This window comes from Genypterus blacodes, unplaced genomic scaffold, assembly GCF_046128005.1.
Source record: "Genypterus blacodes isolate CSIRO-AG114 ecotype Tasmania unplaced genomic scaffold, CSIRO-AGI_Gbla_v1 ptg000012l_1, whole genome shotgun sequence".
Taxonomy (NCBI): Eukaryota; Metazoa; Chordata; class Actinopteri; order Ophidiiformes; family Ophidiidae; genus Genypterus; species Genypterus blacodes.
In genome coordinates, this window is record NW_027466826.1 from 7658806 (window position 1) to 7679740 (window position 20935).

A 20935-nucleotide genomic window follows, 5' to 3' on the forward strand; every position below is an offset into this window, starting at 1 on the left:
CCAGCATATTAAATAGTAACAGAGACAGAACTAAACAATGCCATGTTTATTACAGCTGTTTCTAACTCTTAGGGCCAGTATGTTATTAGAATAGGCTCGTTCAACCTTGGGAAAGTTATGCACCCCTCTTTGTTTCTTTTGCTAATCTATTACTGTGATGCAATCCTGAGTAAACACCTGAGTCTGGTAGGTTGTTTTGATGATTTTTGTACCCTTGTAATATATATTTATTTATATATTTGAAGGAAGGTTTTGGGTAGCTGCTATTGGTTGCATTTTCACTTATTTATTCAAACCCTTATCCGACAAAGATTACACACATTTTAACAAAATCCTGAGCATGTCTTTTCGTATTATTCTTCATTAGTTATGGATGGATACTTACTGTGAGTGTAGTAAACAAAAAAAAGCTGTACTCACATGACATAGACGGTGCCTGCAGCCCTGTTTTCCAGCCTGACTTTGTCACTGTTTTGAAGGGTTAGATCCCTGGGAACTAACCAAGAGAGGACCGCAGCTGAACCAGTTTGGGTGATAAGCACAGGCCAGGAACTTTGAAAGCGTCCTAAAAGAAACAAAAATCTGTGTTAAACTCCACAGCATAATATGAACAAAGGCATTTAACATTATATAAGAATCAACAAATACAAATGCATATACTTTGTACAAGCAAGAGTTAAATTAGTAGTTTTAAAAGACATTAATGCCGATTTATTTGTTCTCTATGTAAACTGATTAATTTAGCAAAGAATCAGTCTTAATTGTATTGTCTTATATCTGGAAATTAGAGTGATTCAATGCTTTCAGAGTTATACTAACTATAGCAATGCAAAGCCATTCAAAGTTAAATAGAAAACACGGGTTCTGGTTTTCACTACAATCTGCTGTAGACCTTCACATACCTGTAACACCTTGTTCCCCGCAGTACTCTTTCAGTGTAGTGTGTGCATCCATTACATCTCTTTCTGAGAGGCCGCCTAGATCGGTGCTGAGCCATTTAGTGCTCCTGTACACACGCTCCTCAAAATCCTGCAGACAACAAAGCAATCAGATTGGTTTTCAACAAACCTTACAGGAAAACGCTCATTCATTGCGCATGAGAGTTGGTTTTAGATCATCTGAAAACCTACCTCGTACGATTTTGCTTGTTCAGGTTCCAACACGCCTTGTACAGGAGGAAAAGAAATCAGGGTGAAAGCCAGGAAAAAGCAAATGAACGTCCACGGCTCCATTCTGAAGGGCTCTGGTCAGACAGATACCAGTACCAGGAAATGCAGCTCTTATAAGCTGGAGTGAAGAATCGTTTATCAGGTATGACAACATTCTCTGGTGTGTTTACCTCCTCCTTGCGTGTGTAATATGACAAGACATCTTTAAAACACATCTTGTTATTGTGCGGGATGAATTGTTCTCCACAATCTAGATGGGTGTCACTCTGTGTTCTATTTGAACTTTCAACATTGCTTTGTCATCCTTGTTTTTTTGCTGTGTGTCACTTCTGTGTAGGTGCATTGTGAGCGCAACAGAAAACTGGAGACAAATTCCTTGTATGTTTACACCGGCTTAGCCATTAAAGTTCATTCTGATTCTAATTCTGATCCAGAAAAGTCTTCCTTTCTTTTTAAGTGCTGACCCACATTTTTCCATCTTAAATATTAAACCAAAATTCAGATACAAACTTGAGGTGGGAGTTTATTTTACTAACTGATAACTAGCATTAGTCAAGACCTGTCACCTTGCCAAAAACAGATTTTGATCATAGGGTAGATCATATTATCTACCCTATATTCTACCTTTAACACAAAACAAAATTGAATTAACAAATCAAACGCCTATTACCCGACCCGTTGTTGTACCCCATATGGACAGCAGATGGCGCTACAACACAGGGATGTCTGGAGAGAGGCGAAAGAAGGAGCGGAGGAGAGTATGTTCTCCACGTTTACGCACCTTGTCATCGTAGCTATGCACCTGCAAGCCTCTCCTCTTCCTCTCCCTCCTCCTCCTCTTCTCCTCCCCAGTGGTCAGGCAGCGGCGGTGCGCGCTGTGTGAGCGGCAGTGCGCAAAGCGGGCGGTCGGCATGCGCCTGGAGAGAGAAACCGCCCCGAGAAGCCGGCCTAGGGCTCCGCCGGAAACACAGCGGCAGTGACGCTCCGACAGCGGGCGAACAAGCAGCGGAGCACCGGGGCGGGGATATCAGAGCTGCGGCATGGGCGTGGGAGCGAGACACGGGCGGGATGAGAGCGATGTGATCACACGGAGCTGAAGAAGGAAGGGCGGATGGAGGGGGGAACTCGAGGATAGGAGTTGGCCTGGGTTTGTTTGAGTGGGTTTTTAAAATCTGAAATTCTCCAAAAACAGTACTTCCCTTGTTTTTTTTGTTTTTTTATTAAAAATACAGTTTTAATACTAACCTCCACTTTGAGTTGGAGGATGGAGAAAGCCGCGCAGCAGCCGCAGCTGTCCGGGGGAAAGAGCGCGGAGAGCGGTGTGGACGACATCTCCAAAATACCCGACGGGGAGCTGCTGAAGTGGGGCAGAGAGGAGCTGGTGCGCCGGCTGAGGAGAGCCGAGGTGGAAAAGCGGAGCGTCATCCTGGAACATGGCAACCTGATGCGGGAGGTGAACCGGAGACTCCAGCAGCACCTGAACGAGATACGGAGTTTGAAGGTGAGACAGTTATGCACGTCATTGCATGTGCAAAATTGGGCAAAATTGATTATGTGATATTCTTCACACTAATAAACATAATCATCAGAATCTGAGCCTCCTCTGCAACCCATTTAATCGTGTGAGACATGGTAACTTTAGCTTTAAGGTCAAAATGGACACGAGAATCTGAAGGAATCAAACCTGTTGCATTGAGGCCACGCTGACAGCATACATGTTGTATTATATGTTAATTAGTTCACAATGGATAGATTATTGTATTTCCTATATTTACTTTGCCCCCTAAAACATCTACCATTCTGTTCACTTGTCTTATTCTGGAGATGAAAATACACGGTGTATGTGTGTGTGTGTGTGTGTGTGTAATGCCTCACTATGTGTTCCTGTGTGTGCGTGTACCTACTGTGTATGTAAACCAGGATGTGAACCAGAAATTGCAGGAGGACAACCAGGAGCTGCGGGATCTGTGCTGCTTCCTGGATGACGACCGACAGAAGGGGAAGCGGGTGTCGCGGGAGTGGCAGCGCCTGGGCCGCTACAGCGCCGGCCTGATGAGGAAAGAGGTGGCTATTTACCTGCAGAAGCTCAAAGAGCTGGAGCAGCGGCAGGTGGAGGTCATCCGTGAGAACATGGAGCTTAAGGAGGTGTGTGTCATGCTGGAGGAGGAGAGGGCTGCGGCCATGGTTGGAGGTGGTGGTGGGAGTGTGTTTGGGCAGGGAGTCGCCAGCTGCAGGAGCTCTATCGACAGTCAGGCCAGTCTTTCTCTGCTGGGCGGAGGCGTCCCGGTGCCCAGTCTGCTGCGGGACGTTGGCGATGGGAGCAGTTCGTCCAGTGCGGGGAGCACAGACAGCCCAGATAACCCCCACCACAAACCTCCACCCCTGGGCTCGGGCTCCAATGCCAGCCCTGGATCTGGCTCGAGATGCGCTTTGTCAGAACACCCTCACAAACCGGGAGATGTATATGAATCCACAGGCAGGAGGCACAGCTCCACCCCAGAGTACCACACCTTTCCCCAGTCCTACCGCCCCCGTGGCGGGTCTCTCACCAACCTAGAGCCTCGTGGCCTTCGAGGGCACAGCCCAGAGAAACATAGCAAGTCTCCTACTAGGCTACCATGTGACTCCCACCCTAAACCTTGTAGCGCTGACCTTCTAGTCCAGAAACAGCTATTAATTTCAGGGCAACCTTCACCAGGCTCAGCAAAGGGCACTGCCAAGTCCAGCCCAGAGCTGAGTCAGAGACACCGGGCACTTAACACAGGGGGGGCTGGCTGTGGGAGTCCCGAAACCAAGCGTGCCGTGATGGGAACACCCGAGCACTTGAGGAAAGGCAGGGTGATCATAGGGAGCCCCGAGTCTATACGGCACCACCATCACTTTCAGCACAGCCCCAATGTGGAGCATGGGAAGGGGAGATATAGCAGTGGCTCCCCCAGCAGGGAGGGGGTTCAGAGGAGGGCAACGGGTGAGGAGATGACCCCCCACCACCAGAGTCTCTACAACGGTAGGCACAGGGTAACTCCTTATCTTGTATCTAATTTGATAACATACAGTATTTGACGCATAAAAGGGGCTCAAGTGAGAGTTACAGCTATGACTCATCCAGTATATTGCTATTAATGAGAAATTAATGTGAAAAATGTGTGTTATGGAGCTTTATGTAGGGGATTATTCATAATTGACTGCATCCCTTTACGTTACTCAACCCTGCACCCACTTTAGACAGGCCTCTTCATTCTTCCTGTTCATTGTTTGGCAAATCTACTCTGTTTTGTTTGGCAAATTATAGAGCAATTATAGAGCCATTTAAACTCAATGTTCAGATACTCATCTTACTTGGATTATTGAGCGCACCAGGCATGGATGACCTTGGTTTAAAGAAGCTGAGGATACACAAGGTCAAGTTTATCCACACAAAGTCTCAAGACCTCAACCAAGCTTAGACTCAGAGGTGGAGCTACAATGTCCCTTGTACACACACACACACATTACTTTGGCGCGCGCGCGAGCGAGAGAGAAAGAGATGTACTCATTCATGCATGTTTGTATGGGAAGGATGATGTAACTCTCCGGGGTGTGTGAGTTACATAGGTAAGATAGAGGTGTGTTTAACCCCAAGGTATGCACGCACGCGCGCACGCACGCACGCGCGCGCGCACGCACGCACGCACGCACGCACGCACGCACGCACGCACGCACGCACGCACGCACGCACGCACGCACGCACGCACGCACGCACGCACGCACGCACGCACGCACGCACGCACGCACGCACGCACACACGCACACACGCACACACGCACACACACACACACACACACACACACACACACACACACACACACACACACACACACACACACACACAGATTAGACTGAAAGTGTAGAAAGGATGCAGAACAGGACATTTAAACCTGAAATGTATTTCTTCAGCCATGCTTTTGTTTGATTGTTCATTCATTCTTCCCTTTGATTCATTAATGTGTAACATTATACTGCACTGCATTACAATGTGTGCTGGTGATGTTGCAACGGCCCAGAGCTTTGCAAGAGGAAAAAAACAGTGTGTGCTTGTGCATCAGAGAGTACAAAATGACTCCAGGAAGGTATTATTAGAGGTATTTGTGATTGTTATATCTTAAAATACTGTAGGGTCCATTATTGTCTTTTGTCCATATCGAATCCCTGTCCATCTCTCTTTGTCAAGATCTTCTGAAAGCACCAATAGCGATTCCTGAAATATTTACTCAGTGTATCTGCATTAAATCTGCAGTCATTCCGGGACATTGCAGCTGATTCTGTGAGTTTCCTTGACGATGATCCAGGAGTGCATGCAAGTTTTTTCCATGCTGTCTCACATCATGTAGCACAGCAACATGAAAGATCTGATCAAGTTCAGCTGAAAGATTGTAGGCCACAGTTGACGCTTTGATCCACAGCACGCCTGCGTTGTAAGCAAGTGTCATTCGCTGACATGTGATTGTCAGCGCTGTAGCCTACGTGTGGTTGTCCAGGAGCAGTAATGACTTCCATAGTGCTGAGTGGAAGTGCTCTATATTACAGCGGAGGCCATGGGAAATAGCACTGTACCTTAGGAGGATGCAGTATCCCTGACTCAGCTATAACCGGGAAACAATAGTGGCTGAATGTACTGCACCGTAAGATGAGATGATGCATTTACTTCTCATCTTTTTATTCGTCTAACTACTACACCAAACATACTGCATGGCTATACATTCAGTACATGTCAGTGCTGTGTTCATAGATCTACACACTGACATTGGAAGTGAGATACAATTTCAGGTCATATTTTCCTTTAGGGGACAAAAGGAAATTATTCTGAAACAATTTCGGTGACAGAAAAGTGTGAATTCATTTTGATGAACAAGACGCGTCACTCACCTAGCCTTATCTGAGCCCAGATCTGATTAACTCTAATAAAGAGCTCAAGAGATTTGCCTCTGTTTGTCTGATTTTAACAAGTCTTCTCCCACTCAAACATACAATCGTTAGAGTGGAAAATAGAAAAGATTCTTAGAAAATTAACCTCTCAATCAGAAAGACCAGAACCAGTCCGGTCCAAGTGAACAAACCCACCGCCTCTATCAGTCTTGTTCTGTTCTTCATCCTCGAACCTTGCCTGTCTAACATTGGGAACACACAGGTCACGTCAGGATTAGATTGGGGGGTTTTGTGGTTTATCTCCTAATTTCTCAGGGTTAAGGACATTTGCTTCAACGGGAATCCACTAAACTGTCGAAGTCCCTCAGATTCTGCAATTCAGCACCGTACTGTATGATGAATCGTTTTTGCAACTCTGAGAGGTTGCTTGATGAAATAATTATGGATTAGGAATTAACTCGCCATTAAATGTTGGTTCTGTAAATCCAATCAACAGTCAAGTATGAGTTAATATTGTAGGGGGAAGTAAGCAACCTAATGAGGGAGAATATGCTTAAAAAATATGTCTTCACTCTGGATTATGAGCTTTTATGCTTTACCTGTGTCTCAGCCTCAGATTTCAGAATTCTGCTGCTCCTTCCATCGCTATACTCCAGCTTCATCTTCCATCTCTGCTTCCTGCTTGCCCATCCGTCTCTCCTCCTGTCATTTATTCTACTATAATTCTCCTCTCTGTTAACATCCCTCTGCCTGTGCCTAAACCTGCACCGTATCTACTCCCTTTGTTGCTACACCACAGTTCATCCTGCCAGTGTACATCTTCATTAAGCTTTCCACATCAAAGGCCAGCACCTTTACAAATGGAGGTCATTAACTTCACTGGTCTCTCTCCGCAGCAGCCTTAGTGCACTAAATAATTGAAAAGACCCCTGTGTAATTTACCATATATTCCCCATTTATCAGAGATTCACCCGGAGATCAGTCGGATACGAGTAGTTGTAGTAGAACAATCGTGGAGCTCAACGGTGGGTCGGCTTTGTGTGGCTCCTGTGACAATATGATAAAACAGAATATAAAAATATGGTGAAGATATTGCTTACACTGCTGTATCATACTGTACATTGCAGTCCTGTCACATTTTAGCCAGTGCCTTTGTGGTTCAAGCTCTTCAAAGTTTGGGATAAATGGAAGGGAAACTGGAAGCATACAGTGACTCAATGTTTGCCACTTGGTTCTCTTGAGCCGTGCTGGTGTTTTGTGTGCAGCCGCAGGTGAATCTCTTGAGAACTACTTGTGTATAAAACTCATTAGGTAAATGCAGAACCCAAAACAGGCCCGGCAACAAATGACTGTTGATTTGGAATAAAGCCTTGCAGAAGAAGCGATCAGAAAGATTTTGCTTCTAAACTTATTTGGAACTTAATATCTCTTACGCACAAATACACAAACATGATTGCGTTTAAGCAGGGCAATCCAGAAACAGCTTCACATGCACACAGTTAACACTCCCATAAATGATGCAACTATACATGTATGCGCACACAGAAGCCCAACTACATCTAAGCAACACACACTGATTCACTGGTGTAGACAACAACTGCATGTGTGCTCACTTATTCCTTGGGGAGGGGAAGCACAAACATCCTGGTCGCTAGTTAAATGGATTGGAGTGTTATAGTTGAACTCATCTGCGTTTGGGTGTTAGGTGGGATCAACTTGAGAAGTGTTTGCAGGTGTTAGACTGGTTTCGGGATCATGCTGCTGCTGTAGAAACTGTTAAAATGTTGATTTCCTGTTTTTCCACTGGTTTTGTTGTGTAACACCCATTCCTTTGGTCCTCCATTCTTAAAAACTGTCCTGATCGGTTTTGAACTCACAGCATGACGTCGATCTGGTAGCAAAACTGGCTCTCTAGTTCCTACCTTCCTGTGTCCGTACGTGCACGCTCATACATGTGAACGGATGAAGACTATCCCGGAAGTTGAGAGATACCGCCACTGACTTTGTTAAATAAGAGCAGACCAGGTCTGAAATAAACTATAAAAACAATATTGTCAAACTTAACAAGCTTGCTTGGCTTGCACAACCATAGTATGAACCATTGACCTTGCTGGATGCTACTTAGCACAGTCGGCCCTGAGACAGACACTCGGGCTTAATCGGCTCTCACTGATTTGCACTGCTAGGCTGAACTACACAAGCCTGAAATTATGGCTCGAGTCTGACCCGAAAGCTAATAAAACTTGATCTAGAGCTCTGTCTCCCTCTCCCTCTCTTTCACCCAGGCTCTCTCTGTCTCCCTCTTCCTCTCTTTCACCCAGGCACACACTCAAAATAAGATTGCCAGTTCCCTAAACCCAAGGGTACAGCAAAGTAGATGTAATACACACGTAATGGTGGCAGACCAGACACAGTGCAAATGTAAATTGGAAGTGTATACAATCTTATTGTAAATAAATCCTGCAACCACGGAAACGCATTAGCAGAGCTGTTAACAAAGTGGTGTTCTGTATTCTGTTGTGTCCTCCTGCTTAACCCCCCCCCACCCCCCCCCCCTGAGTCTGTCAGTCAGTTCACCATGATCTCTCAATAGAAACAATCATTCACTCACCATTCACAGTTTCCTATTAGCATTGGAGATGTGACACATAACATGCCCTCATGCCTGTTAGGGCTTTGTGGTTTCATGCTTCGGAGGCACAACTACCTTCTCTCTCCCTCTCTCTCCCCCTCTCTCTCCCCCTCTCTGGGCTTAAGGGCTACATGTAACAAGCAAGAGCTTTTCAGATAAGCCCATTTAGGCCACGCTGGTTTAATTGAATATGTCTGCTGTGGACTGAAATGAGCGTGATTTATGTGTGTGTGTGTGTGTGTGTGTGTGTGTGTGTGTGTGTGTGTGTGTGTGTGTGTGTGTGTGTGTGTGTGTGTGTGTGTGTGTGTGTGTGTGTGTGTGTGTGTGTGTGTAACATGAATGCCAGCTCCTTCGGCGTCAAACTGACATGTAATTCGTAGCCTCCAGAGATCCAGAGTATAGGAGGTAGCGTGCAGGCAGCGAGGTTCTCTCATTCGTTGGTGCGCTGACATTTTCCATCCACCACATCCATCCTACATTCAATGTTCTGTTCCTGTCATTCTCCTCCTTTTCTACAATTCTCTCCAGTCTACCTTTTTTGTCCGTTTCTGAGAGCAAAATTTGCAGTTGAACTGTCTCCCCCTTATGCTGATGACACCCGGTAGCATACTTGTATTAAATTTTAAGCTATCATGTGTAAATGTGCACTAAATAGTCATTCTATTGTCTTTTTGATAATAATAATAGTATTAGTGTGTAGTTTTCCTTTGGGACACAGCAAAGGTTTGAGAACCACTGATCTGTTTATTTCTATGTCCATCACTTCTGCCTTCCTGTTGTCCTCTGATACTCTAGAGTAGTAAACTACCAAGTGGTCTTAGTCACAGGTCAACATCAGGACATAAGAGGTCTGATTTTAGCCACACCGTCTATTTAATGGCATCATTTCCAATAGAACATAAAACGCCAGGAAATGGCTTAGTGGATTTGTGGCTCTTACATCACTGCGGGGCAATATCAGGGTGACGGCCTATTTAGGAATTGAAAAAGACCTTTTTTCTCATCATTCATCTGCAAATGGACCGATAGTTAACCAGGCTGAATTTTCACAATGGGCAGCCAAGATTACCTGTTTCTACTCATTGTGAAGTAATAAACTGCTCCTATTCCCAGCTGGATCTCTGCATTGACTAAAGCACCACATGGGCTTGAGGGACAGGAGACCTTTGCTGTACCCACACGTTATGCACACTTGCAAAATCCCCTTCCAGATTTTAATTTTAATGTGTGTGTAGAGTGTAGGAGGAGGGAAGATGGTATGTCAGGACTTTTTAAGTTTTTTCTTTGTGTGCTGTGTGTTTACGAGGTCAGGTATGGTGTCAGGTGCAACAGATGGCCAGCATGTGTGTGTGTGTGTGTGTCACCTGGTGTGTATATGCGTGCGCATATGCAGTGTTTGTGCATGTTGGTATGTGTGTGTGTGTTGCATCAGTACCCTAGGAGCTTGTGAAAAACACTGCAGTTTTGTTGGGCTCAGCTGGTCACAGCTCAAATTACTGTGCATAGGCAGAAAGTGCCTTTATGGTGATCTAAAAGCGCGCGCACACACACACACACACACACACACACACACACACACACACACACACACACACACACACACACACACACACACACACACACACACACACACACACACACACACACCAAGACTCAGTCCTCTAGTTTCTGTTGAGAGAGTGAATAATGTATCATAGTGCTGCTGCTATTAATAAACATAAGTCACATACCTATGGCTACCTGCAGCTTTCGGGACATCACAAAATGAACATCAATACATTTCTGAATAAAGTCTGAGATAGTAGAGCTCCTGCTGTTTAAGGCTCATTAAGAGGATCTGCAGCCTCCATTGTGTATGCAGATGGGAATCTGCTGGATTGCTTCGCAGCGCAAAACAGGAAGGGGGCGCTGTTCTTCTGTGACAGTAAAAAAAACAAGGTTCAAGGTATAGCTAGTATTATATTATTATGTTATTATTATTGTTGTTAATTTACTGTAAATATATTGCAAGAATATAATAGGTAGGTTTGTCATTCCCATTATGGCTGGTTGGCAGCATTAAGAAACTACCCAAAAACATAAAAAATATATACTACATGCCTATATCTAGTTGAACAATGAAGATAGATAATAATAGATAATGAGCAAATAGACAGATTAGATGTTTGAAAGACAGGCTGCTGTGATGGTGAGAATCTGCTTGTGTGTCAGCATGTTATCCTGTCTTGGCAGGAAAAAGACACTAATTAGAAATAAATATTGAGTAATTTTTTTTCTGAAATGAAGAAATGACATCTGCCTAGATTCAGTGAGAGAATAACATTCAAAGAAGGCGATCGACAATTGGGGTAAAGCAGATACTGATTGCATTGATGTTACAAAAGCAAAAGTAACATTTACTACTACTAGTCTAAGATAACTGTATCGTATAAATAATGGAGGGATGAGGTGCTGTACAGTTTCAATTCCAATTCCATTCTCTTGCACTGGTTTGATTCCCTTTGCAGTGTTGGGCCGGTTGCTCATTTACCCTCCATCCCCGCTAAGCCGCCACAATCTGCTCTCCTAGCTGGTGACAACTGGTATGTGTGTCTGTGTGTGTGTGTGTGAGTGTCTTTGATAAAAACTTGGAAATCCAATTTTTATCCGTGTGAATGCGTCATACAGCCTTGCAGTGTGTGTGTGTGTGTGTGTGTGTTTGTGTGTTTGTGTGTGTGGGTGGGCAGAAGTAAGAGCTTTCTTCCACAAACGAATCACCCAACTCTACCCACTGAATAGAATGCCAACAATGTGTGTGACGCATGCTGATGCAGTGTGTGTGTGTTTGAAGAACAGTGAGGACTTACCTTGGTGATGCGTCATAACAACTTTGTGCCAAGCTGAAGGTCATTGGGTCTTTCAGAAGCTTTCTGAGCAACTCTGGATAAATCACACACCTTTTCCTCCTCCTCTGTATGCTACTCTTTCCTTCCCCTTCTCTCTCTCTCACTCTCTTTCTTTCTTTCCTTCCCTTATCCTCCACCTCTTACTCATCCTCAGCCCTTTTGTTCACTCCAAAGCCCCCTTTTTCCTCTATTACACCTCTTTTCTCAACTGCAATCCTTAAATTTTTATCACCTCTTCCTCTGACTTTGGCTAGGTGCCTGCAGTGTAAGAGTCAAATTGGAGATACATTTGCCGAGCACATTCATCCCTCTAAGGGTATAAACCTTTTAATGTGAGCTGTTATAATGAGCTAATGTCATTTCCTCTACCACCACGCTGAAGACATTTTTTAGTCCCACCGCTGCACTTCACTCTCTACTTCTTAAAATACAATGTATGCGTTATCTTTGTTCCATCCAGCAACTTTGTATTGTGGGTGTAAAGTCCAAAGAGCTGAGGATTTTAAAGCAGCAAGGAGAAAGTTTTCTTTATTTTTTTATTCTGCCTTTTACAGAGGCTGGTTGAGGCAGGCCAACTCTTCACCTCAACCCCCGCTGTGTGGCTGCTATCAGGCCAAAACGATAGGCTTCCTCCTGAGAAAGTGATATCTCTGCTCGCAAAGCTGCAGTGGAGTTTGTATCTTATTATATCTAGAGGAAATGTTTTGAATGCTTTTATTTTAGGCCAATTAAAGCAGCACCATGCAAGTTTGAGAGCCCTCCAGTGTGGTGTTATTGTCCTTTATTTACATTTGGGAAACTGATGCGAAATGTTCATACAGTCATGGTTTCATACAGTTTGTTTATGAGCCATAAATATATAGCCTCCTATACTGTAACTGTATATACCTTATTTATGTATACAAATAGATCAGGAATCGGTATAGTTGTATTGGAACATGACGCATCTGTCCTCTCCATGACATTAAAGTGCTAAACACACCTGCCTCTGCATTCTGTGCAGCCTGCAGCCTCCTTAGAAGTGGAGGCACAGTCTGTGTGTGCGTGTGTGTGTCACAGCGAGAGACGTCTGCATATTGCCTATGACTGTTCCTTACTCTCCCCGTCTTCTAGACATTGTGGCTGAATATTTCCAACGCTGTGATTGGAGCCTGAAGTGGCAGAGCTGTGACTCAAAGTCGTGTGTGGTGTGTGTGTGTGTGTGTGTGGGAGGCAGAGGGAGTGGGGGGGGGGGAGGAGGAGGGGGGTCAGTGCGCGGGAAGTCAGCGTTATCGTCATGAAAGATTTGCCAGTCACTGCTTCTACATGCACATTACCTCTGATTGCTTACTGTAGTATGATAAATCTGATTAAGATGGATAAATGGATGCAATAGAACAAGATAGAAGAGTATAATAAAAGAGTATAGTCTAAGTTCCTATGTCTAAAGTAATAACAATAATAACAAGAATGTTCATTTGTCCACTTGAAGCATAGCAAAGTAGGATAATGATCCCTAAAAATACGCTGATAGTTTGTTTGGTGCATTTGCAACTGATTATTGTCCATTGTACAAAAATAGATTCAAACACACTTGCTTTGTTTCCAGTGGAGGGGACGATAACCTGGGGGCATGTAATTTAACAGCAGCGGCATCGATGCAGTGCTCCCTGCTGTAACTGAAAAAGAGAAAACAGCCACGCTCTCACCACACACACACACACACACCACAGTGACCACCGGCGTCCCCGGCTCGGACAATCAAGGACAAAATGCGGGAAGGTGAGAGAGACAGTGAACTGGGGGAGAGAAAGCGGTGACTGCAGTATGTGGGTGTGTGCATACTCACTGAACTACTGATGACATTCTAATTTCCTGCTAGAGGCTCTCTCTGTGTGTGTGTGTGTGTGTGTGTGTGTGTGTGTGTGTGTGTGTGTGTGTGTGTGTGTGTGTGTGTGTGTGTGTGTGTGTGTGTGTGTGTGTGTGTTGCTCGTGCTCCCCCCGGTTACTCGGTGTAACTCATTCCAAACACGCCTTATCTCTGTGTTTACTCCACAGGAAAGCACTTTATCACACCGGTTTATATTCCGGGAAGAGGAAAGACAGATTAATCAGCCAAAAATGAGCGAGGAGCCGGCGTGCCCCCCCTTTGGATTCGTATACATCCAGGGCCATATACATTTTCACCAACTGAGGCATAAAAATGGGCCGCTTTGCATACGTCAGCAGGTTGGAGTAGATGCTGCACATTGCATTGATGTGTGTGACACGAGCCACCCGGAGACTTGTGAGTCATTTAAACCTAACAGAGCCGGTTGTCGGTTCACTTCTCCTTACGGAAGTGTATGTACATTTAAATGTTTATGGTGGCTGTAAACGCATATCTTCTACCATATCAAGGCGACAAACAGGGAACAGGTTGGTTTTGAGTAGAAAATACGATTTCAAAGTGCTCATTCGCTCTTTGGCACTGTAGTTTAAGCGATAAAAGAGAAGTTTGGGGGTAGGAAAACATAAAAATGCGAGGATATTAGGGAAAATGGATGCACAAGTCTCGTCTCTACTCAAAGAAACTGCGCAGAAGAACAACACTGTCAAGAAGAGCACATACAAGACTGGGATTTCCTTCTTCCAAACACCGATGCCCTCAAGGACACAGTATAGGAAAGAGCAATGGCAGTATTAAAAATCATAAACACTTCTAATCTTGATGTGTTCTTTTATGAGGAAGTGTCACAGGAAGGTGGTGAGAGCTGGTGGATATTTGCCCGCAAAGTCATTAAGGAGCGACCCGGGGGGAGCCTGGTGGAATATGGTACAGAGGCACGAGGTCAAGGACACACACACACACACACACACACACACACACACACACACACACACACACACACACACACACACACACACACACACCACACACACACACACACACACACACACACACACACACACACACACACACACACACACACACACAGACTCTGCATGCATAATATATAACACACAATGATGAGATAGTCTGTGAAGTTGGCAAAGCTAGACTGAAGCAAACTACGGCAGCCTGTCTGAGCGTATGTAAGCTTGTGTGTGTGTACATGTGATTGCGTAGAAGGGTGCGCAAGGCTTGTGTAATATGGGAGTGTGTGTGTGAGTGTGGTGTGTGTGTGTGTGTGTGTGTGGATCAGAGGTCCTGTGTTAAAGACAGGGCTGCTAACTAGGCCAGCAGCTGCTTCCCTGGCAATCCATTTCCTTTCAGCTTTGAAGCCATGTTTCCTATTATTTCAACAGAATAGCATTTTGCATATTAATGGCGCTCGTATTTGACCATGCTGAACCTCAGACAGACACACAACACGCTGATAACAGGCACACACACACTTAAAAAGCTTTTGTAGAAGCATACACAAAAACAAGCAGATGTATCCAGGTGTGAGCTACAAGGCTGCTTTGTGCTTCAACAGATGAAACATGCTCAATGTGTGTGTGTGTGTGTGGTTAAAATTGTGTATTGATTGCACCACAGAAATTAGGATTCATGTCAATCCAGAAAAGCCACCGCTCTGTGCTTTTCTACCTAATGTGTGTGTGTGTGTGTGTGTGTGTGTGTGTGTGTGTGTGTCCAGGACAGAAATCCAGGTCTGTCCGTCAAAGACTTTCAGCTTTTTTTTTTTCCTCCACAGGAAGACGAATCATCTCAACAAAATAACAAAATACAGGAAAGCCAACACACACACACACACAAATCCACATAACCATCACTCTCTTTCTGCCGCCCTTCTCTTCCTCTGTCCATCATTCTCTCTAAAACACAGTGAGGGGCATTGGAGCGAAGCAGAGCACACAGCTGTGAACCCGCCCAGAGGCCTGCATCTCTCTCTCTCTCTCTCTCTCTCTCTCTCTCTCTCTCTCTCTCTCTCTCTCTCTCTCTCTCTCTCTCTCTCTCTCTCTCTCTCTCTCTCTCTCTCTCTCTCTCTCTCTCTCTCTCTCTCTCTCTCTCTCTCTCTCTCTCTCTCTCTCTCTCTCTCTCTCTCTCTCTCTCTCTCTCCTCTCTCTCTCTCTCTCTCTCTCTCTCTCTCTCTCTCTCTCTCTCTCTCTCTCTCTCCTACTGGTAGACTACTGGTAGACAACAAGAAGCGAAGCAGGAACGTGTTAAAACCGGGGCAATGGTGATGGAGCACGTCAGGTCGATCCAAAGAACCGTCAGAGCTTTTGTTTTGAATTAGAATATTTATAAGACACACACACACACACACACACACATACACACATGCGAGCAGTGATATATGATCATGGTCAGTGGTGAACTTCTCTTCCTCTCAGCATCTGCTCTACCACGTCTTCACTTGCAGTCCAGTCTGTTTGCGATTGTGTGAATGCATTAACTTTATTAGCTATTTAGTCACAAATCCACGTCTTTGGGTGAAGGTGGAGGCGTAGAAAGTATTTATAGTTGTAGCTACGCAGGGTTATACGGTTGATCTTGCTGTTACAATGCTGGACTTACACTTTATTGTTGTCCTGTGCTGTCAGTTGACTTATATGTGAATGTAATGGGTGCTGGGATGCAATGGGACCCCTGCAGCAGGATAAGCATGTAGCGAAATTGGAATGAATGTATGGATGAGTGAGTGAAGGGATGGATGGAGACTACAAACCTAAAGAGAGGTACATTGAAGCACTGATGCATTAATAAGTAGCTACACAAATCAGTGCACAGGTGCCTCTGAGTGCACAATTCTGTACTACTGCCTACTAGTGCAGCAAGAAATGAACCTTTTGTTAGTGGTGCTTTCACATTATTATCCCATTTTTGTCTGAATTCTGTCATTACCTGCTGAGGCTTTCAAATCACATTCCAACTCTTACTTTCATGATTAGATGTTGCGCATATCTAGAGATCCTCCTTGGCTGTCAGCTGTTATCAACACAAATCTGACAGCAGCCAGTGAGAGTCAATGGTGCCTTCCATTGCAAGTCGGAAGTCGGAAGTTCTCGACTCTGTATTAAAAAGCCTATGCTGGACTCGTCTTGGTACATTTATGTTTAGGTTAGGAAAAAGCATATTGGCCTGGGTGAGTAATAAAGTGTTAATATTACAGTTTTGGCCGGTCTGTGTAGCTCCCAGCATGCAGATGGGGAATCTTTCTGCGACTTGTCAGAAGCCCCGCAGAGTGTGTTTGATGGATTTCTTACGTAATTCTCCAACACTCCAGTCCTCTGTTGCCTCAACAAAAGAGAGGAAAATTAACCAGGCAGTTAAATCCTTCTATAAACGGTTTGCAATTGTCTGCGCAGTAGAGAGCGACAATATTTGGCGAGGGCCGGCTCTGGTTCCCCAGCGACTGGCACGTCACCCAGCTGAAAGAGGGCCAATCAGATTTGTCAGAATGGGACACTTGGGACCTTGAAGGATGAAGAGAAGACAGGTTCACCTGTCCTCGTCATCCTTTTGAAGCTCCTGTGTTTTCTGCATAACTGTAAAATGAAGAGCTGTGTGAGAGTTTGAATGTCAAAGGATCTGCTCTCTCTCTCTCTCTCTCTACCTACCCCTTTTTCTGTGTGTGTGTGTGTGTGTGTGTGTGTGTGTGTGTGTGTGTGTGTGTGTGTGTGTGTGTGTGTGTGTGTGTGTGTGTGTGTGTGTGTGTGTTTTAAGACCTAGGATCAAAGAAGCTTATTTGCAGATGATCAACCTGTAAGACAGTGTGTGCATGCAAACGCACACACACACACACACACACACACACACCTGTGGGCTCTGCCATTGATTTGATGATTGATTACTTCTATTGATATGTTTTTTTTCAGCTCTGATATCTGCTGGCTGCTGCACCAACTCGTGTAGGAATGTGAAGCTATGGGACAGGTGGGTCACACACACACACACACACACACACACACACACACACACACACACACACACACACACACACACATTTTCCAGATAAACATTTTGATCAAGACCATGTCTAATCGATGAGGCAGGCTTGCTTGTATCATATACACATCACAGGATGTGTATGATGTGTGTGTATCTGAGGTCACCCTGGCGTGACCCTGCTTTAATGCATTGGCCGCAGGGTGAGCGATGGCTCTGGGTTAATAATTAATGATGAAGCAGTTCTTAATGGGCAAATAAATCAGCCCAGGGCTTTACCTGCAGAGGATGGCTCCCTGCTTTCTGCTGAGCACAGGCTTCACACACACGAACCCACGCACACACACACACACACACACACACACACACACACACACACACACACACACACACACACACACACACACACACACACACACACACACACACACACACACACACACACACACACACACACACACACACACACACACACACACACACACACACACACACACACACACATCCACACACAGTAATGGCATGGTTCCCTTCTTTTCTTGCAGCTTTGATGCCTCCTGACCATGACATGCCTCCTGATCAGATGCTGCCGTGACCACACAGACACACACACACACCCCAGAGAGGAGAGAGAAAGAGAGATAGAGAGCGCACACAAGAAGAAAAAGAGGAAATGATGGAAGGACAGAGGGAAGGATGAGTGGATCAATGGATGGACATTCAGCAGTTGAGGGCGAGGGAGCAGATCGGTGATTCAACGGATGTACAGACACACAGTGAACACGACAAACGCTTGGACTCCTGAAAGCCGGAGTGCACGTCTCTCTCTCTGTCCGCCTGCCCTGTCTGCTGCTGCTGCTGCTATGCATTTCCTAAAAGGTCAAAGGTTGATCCCCGCATTGCCAAAATGAAGAGAGGGAAATAGAAAATAAAGACACCTGAGAATCTGTGTGTTGCCAACAAAATAGATCCTACCTCTTTGGAGAGAGAGAGAGAAAAAGAGAGAGAGAGAGAGAGAGAGAGAGAAACTGTGTATATGGGGGAGGAGTTTGCTCCTGGTCACGCTGGAGGTTACAGCCCCTTCATCAAAACACTGATCATTCCAAAAACCTAATCACGTCGTGTTAGCAATTTTTGGAAACCATAGTGGGAATAGAGCACAGCTGGGGCTCCGTTTTTTCCGGACGATTCGAGCTGAAACCTCTCCGATAGCACACAGTAATTCCTATTAATACAATTTGGCACAGCAGTTACCAGCAGATCTCACATTTCACTCCAGATATTCAAGAAAATAAGCTAACGAAGGAAAAAAAAGGTCAGAGTTGCCATATTTTGAATCATCTGTAGCTTCTGTGCTAAAGTTTTTGTTAGCGTGTATTTATCATGGATTGGGCAGGGTGCTGTAATTTAGAGGGGTCCAGGGAGAACAAGGAGGTGTGTGGTTGGGGAATTGTTATTTTTTTGGGTGTGGGGGGGGTGAAGAAAGTCTTTTACTGCTCCTAGTTCAGTTTTTTGTGTCAAGGTCCATTCCTATACTGACAGTGTTATACTACTCCAAATCCTTGTGTCAATGTTCGGTCATATATATATATATATATATATATTTATATGGCGGCGGCGTGTGTGTGTACTTGTCATTTTCAACACGACCAGGTATCTGTAAGAACGACACGTCTTGTGCAGTTTCTGAAGATTGGAACGTGTGCGGGCAGAGAGAGGTTCAATGTCGACCCTAAATGTCCGGATTTGAACGTTTCAAGGCCTGAAATGAGAATTTGACAGCAGAGGAACATACTACCTATTTCTGATCGTATAGGAAGAGAACATTTGTTCACATTGGTTGCAACATCACTGGTTTCCTGAGTGAACCGATCATAAACACAGCTGACGTGTGTCTCATAGGAATGATGAAATGTGTGAAGATGTGTTAAAAAAAAAAAAAGGAATTAAGTTATTTCATTCTGTCATGTCTTTAAAAGCATAATGCTGCAGTATCATCACCACAGATTAAAGCATCAAGATGTGTGGTTCTGATTCCACTGGACGTGTGGATGTGCTGAAAATGAGTCATTAATTTTGGTGCAGACACACACACACACACACACACACACACGCACACACGCACACACGCACGCATACCTGCAGTCCATACTGTATAACCTCTTCACCCTGTGAATTTTTTAGATTTTGGTGACAGATGAAACAAGACAAGAACTATAATATATTATCAAAGACATTTATGTTTTTCAAAAAAAAGTCGAGAGTAGAATATCTGCTTAGTTTTCTAACTATATAACTACAGTTATTATTTTTGACGTCTTGGTATTATATAACGAATTACTATAACCAGAGGTGTATGTATAAGCTAATAAAGTGTCTTTATGGAAAAACTACTGTGTGGTTTTGTAAGATATCACACACACACACACACACACACACACACACACACACACACACGCACACGCACACGCACACGCACACGCACACGCACACGCACACACACACAAAAGTGTATGTATGGAGATTGGAACCACGATGACAAATCAACTGGAATATGTGTGTGCTACTGGACTCATACCGATTTCACTTTTTAAATCCAGCCTGAAATTGTTATTGTCTTAAAAAGGAAGTGAGAAAATAAGACAAGCCAATATATGAGACCAAAATATGTGTCCCTGTGCAGCAAAAGGACATTTGGAGGAGAGACGATTCGGAACTAAAGGTTGTCTTTCTATCTCGTTACTTTTTATATGCTGACATCTGCAGGGTGCTAAACATCTGCATCATAAACCCCTGCCTAATAGAGACAGGAAACCATAAAAACTAAAAAAAAGTCAAGCCAAAACTCAGCAGGTTTGCCTCGTCTGTCTCAAAGTCCCCGTGGTCAGAATCTACAGATTTGGTAATCCAACGCACGTGATTTATACCTCTGTGAGCGTATCATTTGTCACGACCCCTTTGCTTGTGAAGGACAAATGTAAATGAGCTGCTACATTCATATTTTGAATGTTACTTCAATGGCAGGAAAACTCAAACGTTTGCATTTGAGCGTATGGAGAGAAACCCGAACCCGGATCGCCGGGGATTAAAAACAACATAAAGCCGGAACAGGAGAGGTTTGTTATTTTTGCTCACCTGGCTTTGGTTCACAAGAGACTATTAAGTGTCCAAATGAAAAACAACACAAATCTGATCCGATGGGGAGCAAATGAACATTAAAGTACGCTGTGTGAATGTTAAATAAAACTTCAACCTGTTCAGTCTGTGATTCTTTGTAGCTGGATATGAATTTCATCTTCTTTCAATGATCTTTGCAGATTATGCTTGTACACACTCTGTATAACCTTAAGTGGAAAATGAGTCCATGTTTGCAGTTTCACATCAGATTTTAGCCCTGGAAACATAAAAACTGAACACTGGCACAAAACACTGTAAGTGGCACCCGGAGACAGGAACAAGCTGCCTGTAGTGATCTGTTAGTGCTTTAAAA

The 20935-nt window shown here is 44.4% G+C and overlaps 1 protein-coding gene across 1 annotated transcript; it reads left to right on the forward strand.

Moving 5' to 3' along the window:
* The first annotated feature begins 2312 nt into the window (after positions 1–2312).
* On the forward strand, positions 2313–19792 carry ccdc85a (coiled-coil domain containing 85A). Its single transcript, XM_076164385.1, has 4 exons — positions 2313–2670; positions 3090–4176; positions 17376–17433; positions 17991–19792. The coding sequence occupies exons 1-4, from the start codon at positions 2434–2436 to the stop codon at positions 18004–18006; spliced, it is 1398 nt and encodes a 465-aa protein (XP_076020500.1). The 5' UTR covers positions 2313–2433; the 3' UTR covers positions 18007–19792.
* Positions 19793–20935: the final 1143 nt, after the last annotated feature.

Bases quoted from the DNA above. Each gene is read 5' to 3' on its own strand.
- ccdc85a (XM_076164385.1), top strand. From the start codon at position 2,434: ATGGAGAAAGCCGCGCAGCAGCCGCAGCTGTCCGGGGGAAAGAGCGCG. The intron at 2,671-3,089 runs GTGAGACAGTTA...TATGTAAACCAG, and splicing joins ACGAGATACGGAGTTTGAAG to GATGTGAACCAGAAATTGCA. The intron at 4,177-17,375 runs GTAGGCACAGGG...GTTTTTTTTCAG, and splicing joins CCACCAGAGTCTCTACAACG to CTCTGATATCTGCTGGCTGC.